Source organism: Ooceraea biroi, chromosome 9 (assembly GCF_003672135.1).
Source record: "Ooceraea biroi isolate clonal line C1 chromosome 9, Obir_v5.4, whole genome shotgun sequence".
Classification (NCBI taxonomy): domain Eukaryota; kingdom Metazoa; phylum Arthropoda; class Insecta; order Hymenoptera; family Formicidae; genus Ooceraea; species Ooceraea biroi.
Genome location: NC_039514.1, coordinates 6,626,827 through 6,646,613, shown reverse-complemented (window position 1 = coordinate 6,646,613; position 19,787 = coordinate 6,626,827). Strand labels below are relative to the sequence as shown.

The window sequence follows — 19,787 nt, the reverse complement described above, 5'->3', positions numbered from 1 at the left end:
GTAAATTTCAGCTCAAAATTGTTCCGAACGTCGATTGAACTAGACAAAAATCAATTAAACTTAATGGAATTTGAATTAAATCAATCAAAACTTAATTGAATTAAATTACTAAATTAAATAAAAATTGAATAAAATAAATTACAACTTAATTGAATTAAATTACTAAATTAAATAAAAATTGAATAAAATAAATTACAACTTAATTGAATTAAATTAATTAAAACTTGATAGAATAAAAAAAAATCAATAAAAGTTTCTCTTCATTTGATTTTTAACAATTCATTCACATCATGATGATTGCACTACGCAATATGTTGAATTGTAACACATATATTCTTTAGTAAAAATATTTAAAAACGGGACGAATATATGTTACAACCCAATAGTCTACTTTTGCAAACGTTTGCGGGTAAATAAAGGGAAGATCAAAAGATTGAGAGATGAGTTAGAGATTAGAATGCAAAAAATGTTTGTTGACTGTTAGCTGTCGACTGCCGACACCGATATTTTACAGCCCTAATCCGCGGCGGAAAATATTTCACCGCACGGCCTTAGCTACATCAAACGCAAGGCATGTTGACGAAACGACCGCGGTGGATTAAATGGCGGCGCATTTTGGCCTTGGGTACCGTGGCACGGTGGCGATTTTGCGTCGCGAAAATAAATCTGTTGCGATCCGGCGCAGCTGCAGTCGACTACTTTATATCGATCGCAATCACCGACTTTCAGGAGAAACAAGCGTCGACTATCGAGACTTGGAATTTTTCTAATTTTGATAACGATAATATATAATACATAATAATAATAATAATAAGATTTCTTAGGAAGCTATTAAATTGCATTAAACTAAATGCTGTAAAAGAGAAGTATTTAATATGCATTTGCTCAAGAAACTTGGCGGTACTATCAAGAATTTAAAGCTTGCTTGGATTGACAAAGCTGAGACCTACAAACGCCGACTTTCCTGGAAATTATTAATCCAGAAAATATCCAGGATCATACAACTTTATCTCAGACTCATGAATGTTTCCCGGTTGGTTTATTTCACTTGCAAGTTTTATTGGAAACTCGAATAATTATGAAGACAATGCTTCTGGCGAAATATTTCTGTAATTCGTGAATTATTTCTGTAATTTAAAGACGATGTCAGATATTTCTGCTATTTTACGTTCATGTAAAAACATTTCCATTTTCCGCTGATAATAACAAGTTAATAATTTAATTCTTATTCGATGTCTGACATAATTTAATATGATATATTATTAATTTATATTAATGCAATATGCGTAATCTTTAATTATGTTTTTGCGAAAGATTTCCCGAAAAAACATCATTAAATCGAAATCTTGTTCAAAGTTGGACTCAAATATTAATTAAAAGAAATATTAATTATAAAAAGCGGTACAAGATTCTTTTCAAAACGACATATATAATACATAATCGATACCATTTCTCGCAAGCTTGCTCGCGCCTTGGCAAATCTCGCTGAATTTCGACAAAGATCCAGCGACACAAAGTACAAATTAGAAATGGCGTCGCTTCACTTTCTTAGAATTACAACACATTATATTTAAAATAGCGTCGCTTCACTTTCTTGTCATTACAATTCATTGTATTCAATTGTAAAAAAATTCCTTTTCTTTTCAAAACGACATGTAATAATACATAATCGATACCATTTCTCGCAAGCTTGCTCGCGCCTTGACAAATCTCGCTGAATTTCGACAAAGGTCCAGCGACACAAAGTACAAATTTAAAATGGCGTCGCTTCACTTTCTTGGAATTACAATTACTGTATTTTACGCTTACCTTGCCTTTTATCGTTTTTCGTACCTCGTCATCATCTTACTTTTCCTTTCTTTTCATTCATCTCTCGAATTTTCGAGTGGAAACCTTCAAAATAGACAAATAATTGTCAAATAATTATTCGAAAAAGCAGTCTAATCAAGAGACGCAGTAGCGTCTCGCGCAGAGTATACGCGCAGCGCGAGACCGCACCGAGAATCACCTCTTCTCTTTCTCGAAACGAATCTAGGATTTTCATTTCTGCGTGTCCTTACCTACGAAAGCAGATATATCGCAACGAAAAGCAGACGGAGACGTCAATCGTTCAACCGCGAGCCACTTCAGTCTCGTCAATCCTTTGTCACGATACTACGTTCTCTTCCGTAGGCAGCCGCGAAATTTTCTCTCACGAAATTCAAACGAATTCCAGGCTCGCAAACCTAACGGTACAAAACTAAACTAAAAGCTGCGGTCCACTTGGACGCTACAAATGCTTCCCGGCGCTTCCCTAGCTCGCAATCCCCTAGCACGCGGTTTCTCAGCGGCGACCGGCAGGTGTCACCGCCGCGGCAGCGCAAAAGCCAAAGTGACGCATCTACGATGCGGTGTGTGCATCCGGGGTGGTATAACCTCGCAGCGGGCAGATAACCGCTATCTACGGATGAACTGTCAATTCCGTGTGTGCGGAGGGGCGTGTTTTGCGTGCGTCGCGTGAGGCCGGGGAGATTCGTGTCGACTGACCAGAGTCCGCGAATTTCCTGAGCGAGGTGCGCGATCTCCCGGACGCCGGCGATCCGTCTGACACCGTCAGCTTTCACTCGGCGACCGCGCCCGTCGTGCGTTCCCCCGCACGAGCCCGCCCGCCGCTGATTCATCGCCGCGCACGGACGATCGCTGACGATCCTCGCCGCTCCTCGGACGCTCGTTGCCGCGCGACTCCTTCCGCCGGTTCCAAGGTCCTCCTCGTAACCGGCGAGCGACGAGATGACGGAGGTGCACAACTTCGGGGTCGATGCTATCAGCTGTCACGCCTGGAACAGAGACAAGACAGGTACGTGGGACTTGACCTTTTGTTCCCGGCGGTGACGCCCTTTGCGATGGTCGCTCCGGTTTTTATTTTATTTTTATGCTGCATTTACTGCAGGTTGATTCCAACTTCGATTTGTCAAGAATGGAGCTCTGTCTCGCGGTTTTTATTTTATTTATCTCTCGATTTTGCACTAACAATCGCGTTTGCGCTTCTCTTTTCGCAGAGGTTGCCATATGTGCGAACAACAATGAGATCCAGGTACATCAGCGTACCTCGTCTTCCTGGAAGCTGCTGGAGACACTGGAGGAGCACCACATGGCGGTCATGGGGATCGACTGGGCCCCGAAGACCAATCGCATCGTCACCTGCTCCGCGGACAAGAACGCCTATGTGTGGACGCAGAAGGAGGATGGCAAGTGGGATCCGGCATGGGTGCTCCTGCGAATAAATCGTGCCGCCACGTGCGTGAAGTGGTCGCCCCTAGGTACCTAGCACGCTCGATAATTGATTTACCCACGAGGTTCCTTGCTTTGTCCTTTGTACGAGGAGATCTTGTCCTTGCAGAGAACAAATTCGCCGTGGGCTCCGGGGGACGGATCATCGCCGTTTGCTACTTCGTGTCAGAGAACAACTGGTGGCTGTGCAAACACATAAAGCGCCCGCTGAGGTCCACCGTGACCACCGTCGACTGGCATCCGGACAACAAAGTCCTGGTGGCCGGATCCACCGACTACAAGGTCCGCGTCTTCAGTGCATTTATCAGTGATATGGAGGACGCCCCTGGCACCAGCTCCTGGGGGCAGAGCAATGCCTTAGGAACGCTACTGGCTGAGTTTCCTAACACACCGCATGGAGGTAAAATTACTTGTTTATTATTTTAATTATTATTATTTTCTAGTATTCAGTCATGTAGCATAATTTCATCGCTATGCATAATATATTTGTTACTGTGTTTCATATGAATTTAAGTAATCTTATTTTATTATTATTATTATTATTATTATTATATAATTAAAATACTTGACGCGTGAATAATTACATTACGCTCATGCCGCGTTAATCCTTAATATCGAATTATTTATTAAATATATTCGGAGCTGTGAAACCGTTGCTTCCAGGTGGCTGGATACACTCGGTGGTATTTAGCCCGTGCGGCAATAAAATCTGCTGGGTGTCGCACAACTCGTCCATATGCGTCGCCGACGCCACGAAGGGCAACGCGGTCGTGAGGCTGTACACGGAGCACTTGCCGTTTTTAAGTTGCATTTGGATAGGATCTAGTAACATTGTTGCCGCGGTAACATCGGCAGCACAACTTTCGACAGATCCCTCCCAAGCAGGTCTACGTCATACTAACCGGACGCTTCTCCCGGCTCTTGCAGGGGCACAGCTGTATGCCGATGTTGTACTCCGTCGACGACAACGGGCAGATCTACTTCGTGTCGAAGCTGGACAACACGCAGAAGAAGGAGATCGCCGGCTTGTCCGCCATGCGGAAGTTCCAGTCGCTCGATCGGCAAGCGAGGAACGAGACGAACGACAACGCCCTCGACAGCGTGCACCAGAACACGATCAACTGCATCCGCCGGGTGTCCGATCACGAGTTCAGCACGAGCAGCTTAGACGGGCAACTCGTAATCTGGGACTTGAAGGTAACTCGCCTCGCGTTCCGTTTGTTCATTATAATTAATATAATTAATTATTAATTTAATATAATTAATATTTAATTAATTTTCAATATAATTTAATATTTTTTTGATATATAATTATTAATAATAATGACACGTATTTTAATCGATCTCCTCCCCTTTCTGTCAAGCTTTTAGAGAATTCCATCGCTGGTCTCAAGATAACGTAAGCGCGAGGTGATTTTTTTTATATTTGCCAAGATCAGAGATATTACATCCAATACAACGATGTATAAATGTTAAAATAAATGCTATTCGATTTCTCATTAATTGAAGCGCCCCGTAGTGTTCCTTCGCGCGGCGCATCGTCACCACCGTCCCGTCCCTTCGTGAAGAAATTCATCTCTATTTGCTGTACATGTCGCCGGCGTGAAATATCCGATAACGCATTCTCGTGTGCAAAGGGGTAACATTAGCCGCTGACGTCACTCGCTGGCGTCATCGACGAATACGGGGTGTTCTGGAAATCTGAATAAACGATGAGGTGCCTTCTAAATTTGAATTCTCAATCAAAGAATTGGCAAGTACACGGAGGTAATTAAGTGCTCGATTTATTTAATAACGCCGTTATTGTGTCGGAGTTAAAAATAATCTGCTCGAAGAAAGGATATCGTGTGTCGTGTACGGTCGCTCTTTCATTCTCCACCCTATTCGATACGGGGGTACGGAGTGACTATTTTACCGACGTTTTCTTCATTTTTTTTTACCGACGATATAATTAAATCATGAATGTCAAATGCAAGCGTATTTACGTATTTCCAATTTCTGATGAAATAAATTTGTATATCTTCAATCTTCCACGAAAACGGATAATATAAGATAAATAGATTAATAAGAAATTAATCAAATATTGATCTTTTCCACAAGTAGAAAATCAATGCTCGCGATGAAGCACTGTATTTTGTATTTTTATCAAGAAATATAAAATAAGAAAGCGGTCTTTTTATTTATACAATTGCAATACTCTACGCGCGAATAATTAAACTATGTTCATGGTATAAACGAAGAGAAGCGCAAACGCGATTGTTAGTGCAAAATCGAGAGATAAATAAAATAAAAACCGCGAGACAGAGCTCCGGTATATTAATCCTTAATACATTATTTATTTATTAAATTATTTATTAAATTTACGTTGAAATTTGTTATCGTATTACAGTTAGAGAATATCTCTTGCTACATTCCTCTGTCACTGTCTACGGGATCACCCCACTGCTGACCCAATTTTCGGGGTACCACGTACAGAAGAATGTGGGAGCTCGCAGGGTAAAGCGCGACTTGTATGCAGCCGAGTGCGCGATCTTGTCGAGTGGTTCACCGCTCGGCAGGCGTATTAAATGGCTGGTGCGCGCTCGGCGGGCCTCCCCTCTCACCCTCCAGGCACTTTTAAGCGGGGATGGAGAAGAAGAGGTAGAGCCGGACAAGTTCAGCAGCGCGAATATCGATTCAGTCTCGCGCAAACCACCCCCGTGTGCCGTCGTGGCCGCTGCAGCGTGGCAGCAGCGCGCTCGAGCCCCGCTTCTGCCATGCCCGCCGCCGACGCGTAAACACCGACGCTGAAATACGAGGGTGGCTCGTCGTCGTCGCTGGGAGAACGAAATACCGAGGTGGACGAAGCGCCCCTGAGGGAATCGCCATCAATCGTGCATCAAATCTCTCCCGGATAATCCGCGATACGGCGTGGCGGATTACGTCGATCGCGATTATTGATTCTCGCTTGGTGCGTGCTTTATTTTTTTCGCCTGTTCCCGTGCCGGACAAGAGTCCGGATAGGATCGCGACGCAGGGAAGAGAAGAGGAAGCGGGGTGAGCCGCACGCGTCGCCGAGCATCCCTCCGAGGATCGCATCCCATCGAGTCACTCCCTAAAGAGAGAGAGAGAGAGAGAGAGAGAGAGAGCGAGCACATTGCTGCAAGAAGGAAGCGTCGCGACGACGACGAGCACCGCCACCGACGCCGTCGTCGCCAGCGTGCGGCGCGTCGTTACTCGCGCCGGGGGTGCCGCGGCGCAGCGCCCGTGCCCCATCAGCGTCCCTTACGGCTGTCGATCGTCGAATATGACGCGGCCCCGTCGCTCGAGGACCACGCCGTGCCGCTCTTGACTAGGAATCGCGGAGGACTCGCCGTGCTGAGAGCTCTGCCGACGACGAGGGGACGCGACGAGTGCCTGACGACGTCATGTCCTCGATATCAGCGCAGGGCGTCGTCGAGCGTGCCAGCGCCGAACTGACCAAGCGGATCAACGGCCTGGGCCTGCGGACGTCGAAGCATCATGGTCGGTGATGAAACCTTCGCCCTCGATTCTCCCTTCGATCGTGCGTCCCTTTTCCTTCTCTTTCTACCCTCTAACGCTAAAGACCCTTTACATGAACGCGTCCAGCTTTGTTCGCCCGTGTCTCCTCCCGCGTCTCTTCCCCCGTGTGCTCTCTCTCACCCCCGTCAGCTTGTTTCCGCTCGTGTGTGTGTGTGTGTGCGAGGCGCTCCGCGTTAAATCCGCGTCGGTTTCGATTTTCTACTCTTTCTTCTTTTTTATACGAGAGGACAGGGACGATGCAAGGGATAGATCGGCCGCCGGATCGGTGTCAAGTTTATCTTCCGCTTGGACGACGGCGGAAAATAAAAAGGGCTGCCAATACCAACCCCTGTGATCCCTCCCCTCTTCTCTCTCTCTCTCTCTCTCTCTCTCTCTTTCTTTCTTTCTCGCTCGGTGCGTTCCGGCGTTCGGAGCGACGCTAAAACCCCATCGGCTCAATCCTGCCGTTACGTAATCGCGATGAGGGATGATTGATTTCTCGCGAGAGCACCCGCGTCTTTCGCGTCTCGGCGTCGCCGTTCCTCCGCGTCCGCGTCGCGTCCGCGTCGCGTCGGCGGAGTACACGGCGCGTTCTTTGCGTGCGGGGGTGCGAGACACGCGCGTCCACGTCGCGAGCCCATGCGACATTTTCTCCATAATTTATTAAGCGGCACCGCTACCAGTACGTGACTTTTGTTGGCGCGCTCTTAGCTGCAGCAGAATCGATAGCGCACGTCCTCGTGCACGCGAAAATGCTGGCGCATATTATTCGCGACGTATAACGAGAAACGCCTCGGGGAACGCCGCATCTATTCGGCCATCGAGCATCGCGTCCCTCCCGCGCAATGGTCGCGACCGATTGGTCTCTCCCACCGACGAGAAAATTGCACCCCCGTGTGCAGCCGCGATTTCCTTGAACGAACGATCGAGCGAATCCCGTTCGGAATTAACAAGCGCTTCCGTGTCTGAATCGAGCTGGCAGTGTTCCCTCGAGAGTCGTTTCGGCCGATTGATCGCCGCTCTCGGCGCTTTAAAGACGCATCACCGTGTCTTTGCGTCGACCGTTTGCGTTTCGGAGCGCAAATAGGAAATCTCCGTGGCTGGATGCTCGCCAGCCCCGGTGCCCGGGTCGGCGCAGTCAGCCTGAATAAAGACAGACTTGATTCTGTCTGAAAAAAGGCACGAAGCTATAGGACTTTGTGTCGCTCATGCATAACATGAGCAAGATATTCTTTGGAAGCAAAATTAAACGTCCTGTAAAAACTCGATGTTTAGAGATTTTACGTAGAAAACTGTAGAGGCGAAAGTATTAAATTAAGTGGAACTAAGAATCTATGAAATTTAAAATTTAAAAAAAGATCAGAATAGAAATTAGATATAATTGATCACTTGGAAAATGATTAAAGAGAAATGATGATTACATGTTTGTGTAAGTAATTGAAAGTAATATTACGGATTTAAAAAGTTCTCTTCTTCAAAATGGCATAATATGACGTGCAAAGGACGTGCGCAGAGTTCTTAGACGTACCTCGCGTGCTTTAGTTTATTAAGCATAATTAGTCCGCTTTATCTCGTATAAAATAAGACTACCAAATGCAGTGTCACTGGAAATAAAGATAATTCGCAAGATAAATGGCAAACAGGAAATAGCGGTGCACCGCGAGAGCCAAAGAGGACGAACAGCTCGGAGAAATAAAACGAGACTACTCAGAAAAGTCTTAAGTAATTTATCGTTCCAGATTTTCCAGATTATCGTGAAAACTTATGGTATATTTACGCTGATGTCAATTTAAGAGTTATCGGAAAATACTTATTTTTGATTAACTGGATGAATTATTGCCTTGGATACATATTTCACAGTAAAAATATCAGCCCTTTCAACTATTCATTTTTTATCTCTATGATATATTCTAAATTTCGCAAATCCATAAATTTTAAACATTTTTATAGAAGCATTACACTGCATTGTAGTCTGCAATCCATAGATACAGTCCATAAACTTTTAGTTTCACAGATTCTATAAATATCTAATTTCCGCAAAATAAATATCTCGTTCTCTTTTTTGATTTTTGCTCTCGTTGACTCTGCCAATCTCAAACTTCGCAGATTTTCATCGCCATAAGCCCAAACATAGCGTCGTAGGTGCTTGAGTTGCTCGCGGAGCTCCCATCAGTCCTTGAATGAATGGATCCTCACACACAATCTCGTGCCTCTTTCAAATTCCAAGTCCCTTCAGTCCTTGCCATTCAATCTTGCTGTACAAATTTGCTCTCCTCGCGTGGACTGCGAGCCAAGATTGATCCTGGATCTCTCTTCCAGGTAGCGGGAAGGCCAGCGTCATGGAACGCGTGACGAACGTCTTCTGCGGCGGCAGCGGCGGTGTCGCCTACATGAATTTGCAGAGTGCGAATAATGCGAATGCAATGCCGGAGAAGCCCAGCCGGAGCGCCGCGCAGAGCATGAACAATGTGCCGGCGGGCAACAATAAGGAACAACGCTTGAACAACGTCACTCCGAGCAGAGGCAGGGTACCGAGGAACAGGATGAAGATGGCCGTGCCCCTGGCCAGCGGAGGAACGGGCGGATACGTGCGGCCGACGACGTGGGAGCAGCTGATGCTGGACGACAATTTCCTCGGCAAATTCTTCCTCTATTTCAGCGCCACGGACAGGAGGGTCTTGGCTCAGGTGCGCGCCGAAATCTTTCATCTTGACTGATGATCGACGTGTGAGCCTCTCGTGACCCAAACTGATCAACGTCACACGATCTCTTCTTAGAATTCAAATACTAAAATCGTGAGATTTGCAGAAATTGTGAATGATGATCAGTTTAATCTCCGAGAGGTTCATGCAACAGATTATACGAGTAAAGCTTTGTTTTCTGGTTTAACCACGAGATCGTATGAAAATTGGTTTTGGATTGAAATGATTCCGCATAATATAATAAATATAGATTTAAATTACATGGTTTAAAAATTTACATAGTTTAACACATCGCTACAAATAAAAGCGGTAGTTTTTCGTGGGCTCTTCGTTATCAGCACCCAAAGATTTCAACTCTCACGCATTTAGAAAATCTCGAAAGTAGATATGTCTATCAAATTTATGGAGAGATCATAGAAATACGAGATCTGTCCCAAAAGTATCCGATCTCCGCGTATATCTTTGTCCTTGGGCATCCTGTTGTGGAAAACAGGCATTCGGTATTTAGAGGGGACCTTAAGGAGTAACAACAGCTGTTCAGTCGGCAACGATACGTAGTTGTGTGAGCGTCGCATTTCACAATAATGACCGAGCGCGTCGAGCAAAGAATTTGCATCAAATTTTGCCACAAACTTGGCTACAAATGTAACGATACAATCCGCATGATCCGAAAAGTTTTTGGTGATGACTCTATGAGTGAATCACAAATATTCGTTTGGTTTAAACGGTTCAAAGATGGTCGTGTCTCAGTGGACAATGAGAGTTCTCGTTTCAGGACGAGAACAGCGGAAAACGTGGAACGTGTGCGAGTCGCGATCAACGAAAATCGTCGTTTGACTGCGCGAGAGTTAGTAAAGAACCTTGGGATCGCAAAAACTATTCTTTATCAAATTTTGGCTGAAGATCTGGGAATGAGCCACGTGACTACAAAATACGTTCCACGAGTGCTAACGCAAGAGCAGAAGGATTTTCGGGTTGAAGTTGCCGAAGACATCCTGGAATCCATCAAAAAAGATCCTGAATTGCTCAAAAGAGTTATTACTGGCGATGAAATGTGGGTTTATAACTACGACCCTGAAACAGAAGCACGATCAAAACAAGAGTCTCGACCCGAGACAGCATGCCAGAGCAGTTGGAGCAACGTGAAGACAATGCTCACTGTTTTCTTCGACCAAGAAGGTGTTGTACACCACGAATATGCTCCGCAAGGTCGCACAAAAAATATGAAGTATTACTTGGCAGTCCTTAAACGATTGCGTGACGCAGTGAGTAGCAAACGGCCGCTGTGGAAAAGTGGGAACTGGTTGCTGCACCACGATAATGCACAGTCATCTCACCTGATTCAGGATTTCTTAACTAAACACGGTATTGTCCAACTTTGCCAACCCCCGTCCAGTCCGGATATAGCCCCGTGTGACTTCTGGTTATTTTCAAAGTTAAAACATTCGTTGAAAGACAAACGATGTGACGATATCGAGGAACTAAAACGACATGCGACGACGGAGCTGTTGGCTATCGCAACAAACGACTTCGAGAACTGCTTCCTGAAGTGGGTAGACCGCTGGGAGAAGGTCGTCGCTTCGAAAGGAGAGTACTGTGAAAACGACAGTATTCACATTACTCTGGAATAGCTCTTTCTCACAATATGCGCGGACTTTTGGGACAGACCTCGTATACAGAGACAGACTACCGCAACCAAGAGCTCGTTAAATTAGCTTCGCTTCGATACGGCGCCTTCAGGAATGACGCCTGGCTCTGCGTGCTTCGCCTTAAGATAACGCGCCTACTCCGCATCCGCATATCTGCATGCACAGCATACAGCGCGTCTTTGTCGCGGCTTCCGCTTTCTAGCCAAACGCATAACCGGCTTAATCAGCCTCGCATTATCAACGTACGCAGGTCTGCACGAGATGGAGGGACATTTTGTATGCGAGGCCGCGTCTCTGGAAGGGGTTGATGCTGGTGGTGCCGTGCTGCGAGGCCCGTGCCATGCAACCGAGCTCTCGCAACCGGCTGTACACTTCCTTGGTGAGGAGAGGCCTCGACTCGCTGGTCCTCATCAAGGCGACCGACGACGACATCGCGGAGTTAACGCGCGGCTTCCCCTTGGCACAGCGATACGTGCGTTCGTTGTCGCTGCGTTGCTGCGCTGTAACGGACAGAGGCCTTGAGGCTCTCCTGGATCACATGCAGGTAGATTCACTTTTGGTGGTATTTCTTCTTTTGCGCTATTTACTTCTGCAAGGTCTGAATAAATTCAATAAACTTTTATCCTGAGCTTAGAGTTGGCTTACGTTGGTGGAGGTAGAAGTTGTTCTATTGAAGTACACGAAATAAAATCTAGAGCGAGGTTTGAAGATCGCAATAAATTTATAATGCTGCAGAATGAGGACGAGAGAGTCCTTTTTTAACTCCGAACTGTTCTTTGATATTAATATTGCTACATAAATATATTAAAATAAAAAATATATATATTTAAAAAATTCATCGCAGTTGGCAATCGCGTGCTGAATCCAAGCGAAATCGAGAAAAAAGAGCTTATGTAACGCGAATCACTCCACTCGCGTGTTTAAATGATGAGTTCTGTAAAAAGATCGTATTTCCCAGCGATAGTACGCGGCGGGCAGCAATATATACGGTTCTCCATTATTGAGCAGCCCTCGTTCGAACAATGGACGCTATTTTGCTCGGGTCGGATGTCGTTCCATTCGGATCGAGACAATTCCGCGGTTCGATAGCTAAAAACGCGGAGGAAGCCTAGTTAACTAGGGATTTCCAACGTCGGCCGACACGATACGCGGGTTCACTTATAATTCGTTAATTATTTTTAGGTCTTGCACGCGCTTGAGCTGGCCGGCTGCAACGAGATAACGGAGGCCGGCCTGTGGTCGTGCCTCACCCCCAGAATAGTGTCGTTAACTCTGTCGGATTGCATCAACGTCGCCGACGAGGCGGTCGGTGCCGTGGCCCAGCTGCTGCCGAGCCTCTACGAGTTCTCCCTGCAGGCTTATCACGTCACGGATGCCGCTCTCGGTTACTTCAGCGCGAAGCAGAGCAGCGCACTCAACATCTTGAAGCTCCAATCCTGCTGGGAGCTCACGAACCACGGTGTAGTAAATATTGGTGAGGCTCGCTGTCACTTCCGGTTACACTCGTCTTTCCGTGGACTTATCTCTTTAGTTTAGTTGTTGTAATTTCTACTGAAGACAGCGATGTTATAATAGACTGGGGTAGTTTTACGTAGACAGTGGAGGGTGATAGAGTACAAGAGTACACTTTTCTTGCTTGGAAGGTTGCTGGTTTGGCTTCGAAAATGGGAAATTACATTCTCTTCGTTATTCATACGTTTATAAGAAATTAGGATCGCGCGCACAAAATACGTGCAATTATCCTCGAGAAGTGGGCCACTTGCCAATATTAAGTTTTGACCAAGACTTTGCGAATGACGAAAGGTAAACGAGAGTTATACAATAGCGATAGGTCGAAATTAAGGCAGGTGCACACGTGCTGAGGATTAAATTTAGAAATAACGAACACGCGGCTTTATTTAGCTTTCAAGCCTGTCACCGGTGGTTCAGACCCAGTGTTATAGCGTAAGCGTGTGCATTCTGCGGACAACGGCCCGATAGCATTATTCTCAAACTCAGGGAGATGCATAAGAAGATTATATTAATAACGAAACTTTATACCTCGGAACTTTATCTTTGCGTTCCTGAGGCGTGAAATTTACTTACCTTTTTTTTATATTTCGCGCATAAAATTAAGATGGAAAGATTTAGTCTAGCAAGCAAAAATATAAGGTCGAATTTCCACTTTAAGAAATCGACTTCAGATTTCTAAGTAAATTTAATACACTTCCGTATATTAATTTAAAATTTTCTCTTGATTTTTATTCAATTTTAATTTGAAGCGTAGATTTCTCGCATTTTGTATTTAATTTAGAAACATTAAATTAAATTACTGTGCTCGTCTCTGTTCCAGTACATTCCTTGCCCAATCTGACTGTGCTGTCGCTATCTGGATGCAGTAAAGTAACGGATGACGGCGTTGAATTAATCGCGGAGAACTTGCCAAGACTTCGTTGCTTAGACCTGAGCTGGTGCTCAAGGATTACAGACGCAGCCTTAGAATATATTGCCTGTGATTTGAATAATTTAGAAGAACTCACATTAGATAGGTAAGAGACAATTATTGAAGCATATCAATGACGCAAATCGGACATTTGTCTCATTTAAATTCATCGCGCTACACTCGCATAAAATATAGAGAGACGTCGGTCGTTCCAACATCTTGCAAATAATTTTAATAATTTTTATAAAATTAGAAAATTATTTTAATAATAATTTTTTACGTTGCTCTATCGAAGCATCATGTCTCATAGATGAATGCATCTATTCCTCTGCAAGATGTCAACTCGAATGAAGACGTCGGATTCTTTTGACACGATAGATAGCCGCGTAGTTCTTGAAAGGCGTCCCTTACGGAACCCTTAAGATCTCTCAGTTACCTAACTCGCCTACGGCGAGCTTTTACTTCGAGAGTGGCATTCTATTTGAGATCACGCGTTACGTAACCGACTGACTCATATGTCACGAAGTGACATCAGCTGGTCGTGGGGCCGCTATATTTGCATGTACTTTAGCCAAGTGACTACCTTACCATGGCAGTAAATCCGCGCGTCTTGACTCGCGTGATTTCTCGTAATTCGCGACGACGCAATTTTTAATTGTATTTTTTTTAATATTATTAATTGTATTTTAATTGTTTTCATGCACAGATGCGCGCACATCACGGATATCGGCGTCGGCTACATCTCCACGATGGTCAGACTGACCACCCTGTTCCTGAGGTGGTGCTCGCAACTCCGGGATTTTGGACTTCAGCATCTGTGCGTCATGCGATCTCTGCACGTGCTGTCCGTCGCAGGTGAGACCGTAGTCTGAATCATAGTTTTGTGGAACCTTTCTCGCACGAGGCACGACCGCGAATTTTCTACGACGCATACGAGTCGTACTATAAATATTCCGCGGCTTTACCTGTTTAAACAACAACAGTATGAAATTCTGGAAAGATATATTTGCTTGAGGAAGGTACTTTTCCGTTTAAACACAGAGACAAATTGGATTATAATTGTAAATGTTTCATATTTTTTAATAATATATCACAAATTATTATTTATTATTATATATAATATTTCTTGTTACTTATTAAATTTTATTATTTCATCAAGTTCGCGATTAATTGCATTACACTGGTGAAACTCGTGCGAGAGAGGTTGAATTACATCGAGCAGCTAAATCTAATTATTTGACGCACAAGGAAGCACATCATCAAGGACTACTAAACAAGTTCCAACTTTGCGTAGGTTGTCCATTGCTCACAAGTAGCGGTTTGTCTAGTCTGATACAGCTCCGGCACTTACAGGAGCTTGAGCTAACTAACTGTCCGGGAACGTCGCGAGAACTGTTCGACTATTTACATGAACATCTACCGCGTTGCCTAATCATCGAATAAGCGATGCTTCACTCGGATCGGACGCGGAGCGTACTGCAAACAGAACTTCTCTGCATGTACCATCATATTTGCGTACGTGACAAACTAGTTGGAGCTGGATGGCGAGGAGCAGCAATTCCGCAGGGACGCGAGAACTTTGCAGGGAGCGCGAACACGATAGCGGAATTGGAAGCAGCTTAATTAAGGATAAGAAGCAAGTGACGTCCACGTAACACAAGAGACACCGTTCTCCACGTAATGGTCTAACGATAAGGAGAACGCTAGCACCCTAGCAAGGGGTGCAAACTATAAGCGCATAGACATTTTTAATACACTAACGTCCCACACACGATGCACTTCCGTTCGTATTTTTTCATTCTGTCACGCGGCCACGTAATTAATTACGAGCGTGAGTAACGCGCGATCGCGACTTCGCGTCGTCGCTCCGTCGACTAGAAGCGGAAGGAAACCGAAGAGGAAGCGGAGGGGAGCCTGAAGCAAGCAGGAAGAGGAAGGCCATCGCGCCCGTATTGTAATGTAATGTTCTTGTACAGAAGTGTGGAAGCCAGAATACGCAGAAGCGGATATTGTATCATACGTTAGACGAGATCGACGAGAGAATCGCGCCGGGGAGATCACGCGTCCTTCTTTTAATCGCCTGCTAGTGATGTAGAGAGTCCGGGACGCTAAACGTACGGCAAGAGAGAGACTCAGCAGTTAGAACTGTGATAAATTTATATCGTACGTGATTCAGATCGCATGACGATCGGCTCGCATACGTCCCCGAACGAACGACCGCACGTCGAAGGACGAGCGATACTTCGTCCCATCGCGATTAGCGGTAGCCGCAACGAACGCACCACGCATGTTGCTTGAAAGAAAGAAAGTACTTAGCAGATTTACCGATTTTACGCGGAGGGCAACATTCCATTCGCCGTATCAGCGATCCGCGTTCTTCGTTTGACGACAGGAACGTCGTGGATGGAAATTCGGGACTCGCACTCGACCGTCGCATCCCCCAAGCGTCACGATCTACTGATACGTCATCGCGCATCGTCATCCGTACGCGTTACCTTTATATATCCCCGTGCAATATCAGTGTCTCCTAATTTAATAAATTTATTGTTATAAATAATAATTACATACATTTAAGACCTTTTGCTAGCTGCATTCTTTGTCGTACCTCCGAGAGATTGAGTATGCATTCAATGTAGCATTTTTAGAGATATATTTCACGTGCTTCTCTCGAGCGATTGATGATTTTCATTATTTATTACATTGATATAAGTATCTGTTTGATACGATATTTATATTGAATATATTTATAAGTGGGATATATTAATTAGTGTATCACGGTTTGTTGGAGAAAGTGTTTTTCCCCGTTTATGTCGCATCATTAAGTATTATAGATACATATTAATGCAACGTGATTAGAAAAACCGTTACGCGTCTTTCGACTAAATGATTTCGATAATTTGTCGCGTGTCGTCGGTGTGTCTTTTGTCACCGATTTTATTTGCGGAGTACCGATAGAGTCTTATACCGAATATCAACCATTAATGTGTACCATTTACCAAAGAGCGTTTTTTTCTTTATCTACATACGTTTATCGCACTGCTATTGAGTACGTGTTAATGTAACTTAATTAGGCCGTTAGGTACCTCGTGTTTTAAGCGACTAATAATTTATCGCATCGGTATATATCGTATTATGCCTCTTTTATTCGGGGGTCGTAGTGTTACATTGTATACAAGTGAACTATTAGTGTAACATAATTTCGCATTGATATTCTTTGACAGGTATCGCACCGAGCGATCCACTCAAGCTACTTGAGTTGCGCATCAGCGAGAACAACAGCGATAGAAAAATGCCAAAGAGTACACGTATATTTCTCTTCGTTTACGTTTCTCGCACACCGTTACCATCGAATCTTTTTAATAGATTTTTGAAAGACGCATTGCGATATATGTACTGTACACCTTTCATTCACACACGCAAAGGTCCATCTTAATCCTAGCTTCTCACACAGGGGTGCCTGAAACCCCAAGTGAAATAAAATAAAATAATTCATAATTTTTTAGTGTAACTTCTTTTCACAAGCGAATATTTTACAAATGACTTTCTTTTTCAAATTTTCCTTTTCACGGGCATATTCCTTGATGTGTGGCGTATTGCGATGGAAAAAAATTATTTAAAATCAGTTGATTTTTTAATATTTTTATTTATTTATTTTTATATATTTTATATATTTTTAACTAAACGTTCGACGTGAGGTAGCCTGCACCTCAGTGTGAAGCTCGTGAAAAAAATTGAAAATGTGGGAAGCTAGGATGAAAAAGCATTTTCCTTAGGGCTATATATCATGTGATACAATAACGATTATGATTATAGCAACATTCTGAGAGGAAGAGAGACAGAGATTTATGAAATCTTGTTAAATCAGGCCACGAACGATCTTTCAAGATAATCTGATAATCGCGTGCAGATATAATTTCTACGTGTTGTCACGTGTTTAGCACATAACACACCTTTGTATATATTGTACAAATTATATCTGATAATTCTGTTATCAATCAAAACCGAACATATAAATATGTCCGCACGTTGCCGATGTTGTACCGAGAAAAAGAAGCAGAGATTCAGACCGAGTCACAGTTTGTGCAAAAATACTGCTCACGGATGCAATATTTAATGACGACACACAGTAATACAATGGAAATGTGCTGTGAAATAAAAGTTTATTGACCAGAACTCGCTCTATTTCAATAAATTTATTTTTTCATGCCTAATTATATAAATTAATCGCGACTCTTATCATAAAATATAATAAATTATGTATTTTCCCACTCAGTAAGCAAACCCAGACTATTAACGTTGTTAAAATCGAGAGCTTCACAATGCAACAAAAATATAAGAATTAATACGCATTTTATTAAATTTCACTTCAAAAACTTATTGCATTTCGGGACATAGAAATTAAATTAAAATATAAATCAATATAATTCTCCGAAGCGTGCTCGCAAGAGTCGCGGTGCAGCAAGGTTCTCGAATTTGAATTTAAAGTCGAGAATCGACGCTTTTCGAGAATCGATTGGTCGGAGCGATCTTGCCAGTGGGCCGCTTTCTTGCGCAGCTACAGAGAGAGTAACATAACCTCGCAATTTGACCGTTGTGCCGCACGTGTGAGCTCTGCAACATGAGCTCTAACAACGATATCCCCGATAATAAAATGGAAAAAGACATGGACATCGACGTGGGGACTCTTCTCGCGTCCGATTATAATACCGTGAACATGGAGGCTCTCAAGTAATTAAATTTTATATGCATGTTATGTGTGTTATATTCTGCAGTGAAGTTCACAGAATTGTTTATAGTATTATATACTTTCAACATTTTTAGATCGCGCCCAGAGCAGTACATAAAGAATCTGACAAGAGACAACGTACAAGTGTTAATAAATCAAATCTGGGAATTGCCGGTGACACGAGTGGACGAGGTTGTGGTGGCGACGTTGCCGAAGCCTGTGTACGTGTTACCAAGATCACTAGGTATCCCGAAGCCGAAGCCTCTCACGAAGTGGGAGCGTTTCGCGAAGGAGAAAGGAATACAGAAGAAGAGAAAGAAATCGAAGAAGTGGGACGAGCAATTAAAGGTTTCCATCTTCCAGCTGAACTCCATTGCCTTATTAACTTTATTATTTTATCAACTTTCATTAATTACAAACTGTATTTTATGCAGAATTTTATAAGCAAGTTTCTCTCGTCTAACCTCTTCTAAAATCTTTTGCAGAAATGGGTTCCTACGTATGGTTATGAACGAGCGAAGGCCCGTGAGCAACAGGAATGGCTGGTAGAGGCCAAGGCTGATGGTCTGGAAGATTCATCCAAGGCTGCCAAGGAGAGGCAATCCAAAAACGAGTTCCAGAGGCTGCGCAACATAGCGAGAGCGAAGAACGTAAAACTGCCGAGGGTCGGTCTGCCAACTAAAGAAAACTTCCCGAGTTCTCAGCAGCTTTCGCAAGCTCTGACCGTGGCGCGCGCATCGACCGCGTCCGTTGGACGATTCCAGCCCAAGTATATACAGCTTTTATCTTGCAACAATTTTAATTTACTAGGAAGCATTTGCCAGCAAAGTATAATCTACGTTTTGCTTTGACAGATTGCCAAAAGAGAAGGATGCGAAGGGAATTGCCAAGGAGGTGCCGGGCTTGAAGAGGAAAAGGAGAGGCGCTCCGTTAAGCATGGGCGATGAGAAGCGTCAGAACAAAGAGCTGATAGACGACGTCTTGAAGAGCAAGACGAAAATTCTGCGCGAGGATTACTCAGTCGGAACGACAGAGTACGTTCTCACTCGCTCGAGATATCATTTTGATTTTAGTAATATAAATTTCCTCCTAATAATATTTTTTTCTTATTTATGTTGCAGGCTAAAGCAGTCCGCGAGTGGCGGTAAGAGGAAGAAAGGCGGCAAGGCAGCGAAAAGTAAAGCCGCTAGGAAACCGAAGGGAGCGAAGGGCGAGCGGAAGAAAGTCGGCGGTAGAAAACGAAGATGAAGAGACGTTTGTGTATATAAGAACGTTTGTGTATATAAGAATATTGCAAATATTAATTTTAGTGCATAATCACACACACACACACATCCAACAATCTTCAATAAAATAAATTGCATTGTTTTTTAAACGCTCGCTCCATAATTGCAGTGCCTCGCCTAAACTGTGTCTCAAAGATAGTTCCGATTGCCCAAATAAAATCTGCTTTAAACATTTCTGTCATTTCTCGTATAAATAATCTTCGTATAAAT

The 19,787-nt window shown here is 43.9% G+C and overlaps 4 protein-coding genes across 5 annotated transcripts; all 4 read left to right on the top strand.

Moving 5' to 3' along the window:
* Nucleotides 1–2,369: 2,369 nt before the first annotated feature.
* Nucleotides 2,370–4,774, top strand: LOC105285529 (actin-related protein 2/3 complex subunit 1A-A). Of its 2 annotated transcripts, XM_011349773.3 has the most exons (6): nt 2,374–2,836; nt 3,039–3,299; nt 3,380–3,670; nt 3,934–4,112; nt 4,198–4,467; nt 4,635–4,774. In XM_011349773.3, exons 1-6 carry the CDS (start codon nt 2,770–2,772, stop codon nt 4,671–4,673), a joined length of 1,107 nt encoding a protein of 368 aa, XP_011348075.1. In that variant the 5' UTR covers nt 2,374–2,769; the 3' UTR covers nt 4,674–4,774. The 2 variants fall into 2 exon arrangements, with proteins under 2 accessions (XP_011348076.1, XP_011348075.1); XM_011349774.3 differs by lacking the exon at nt 3,934–4,112 and having other exon boundaries at nt 2,370–2,836.
* A 1,193-nt stretch (nt 4,775–5,967) lies between these two features.
* Nucleotides 5,968–17,738, top strand: LOC105285531 (F-box/LRR-repeat protein 16). Its single transcript, XM_011349777.3, has 7 exons — nt 5,968–6,774; nt 9,112–9,479; nt 11,394–11,687; nt 12,326–12,617; nt 13,476–13,671; nt 14,272–14,420; nt 14,860–17,738. The coding sequence occupies exons 1-7, from the start codon at nt 6,678–6,680 to the stop codon at nt 15,006–15,008; spliced, it is 1,545 nt and encodes a 514-aa protein (XP_011348079.1). The 5' UTR covers nt 5,968–6,677; the 3' UTR covers nt 15,009–17,738.
* On the top strand, nt 9,486–11,387 carry LOC113562507 (protein GVQW3-like). The gene has a single exon (XM_026972132.1). It carries the CDS (start codon nt 10,079–10,081, stop codon nt 11,123–11,125), a length of 1,047 nt encoding a protein of 348 aa, XP_026827933.1. The 5' UTR covers nt 9,486–10,078; the 3' UTR covers nt 11,126–11,387.
* Nucleotides 17,739–18,109: 371 nt separating the features above from the next.
* On the top strand, nt 18,110–19,749 carry LOC105285533 (ribosome biogenesis regulatory protein homolog). The gene is made up of 5 exons (XM_011349779.3): nt 18,110–18,293; nt 18,387–18,639; nt 18,777–19,060; nt 19,146–19,325; nt 19,413–19,749. The coding sequence occupies exons 1-5, from the start codon at nt 18,184–18,186 to the stop codon at nt 19,537–19,539; spliced, it is 954 nt and encodes a 317-aa protein (XP_011348081.1). The 5' UTR covers nt 18,110–18,183; the 3' UTR covers nt 19,540–19,749.
* The last annotated feature ends 38 nt before the right edge of the window (nt 19,750–19,787 follow it).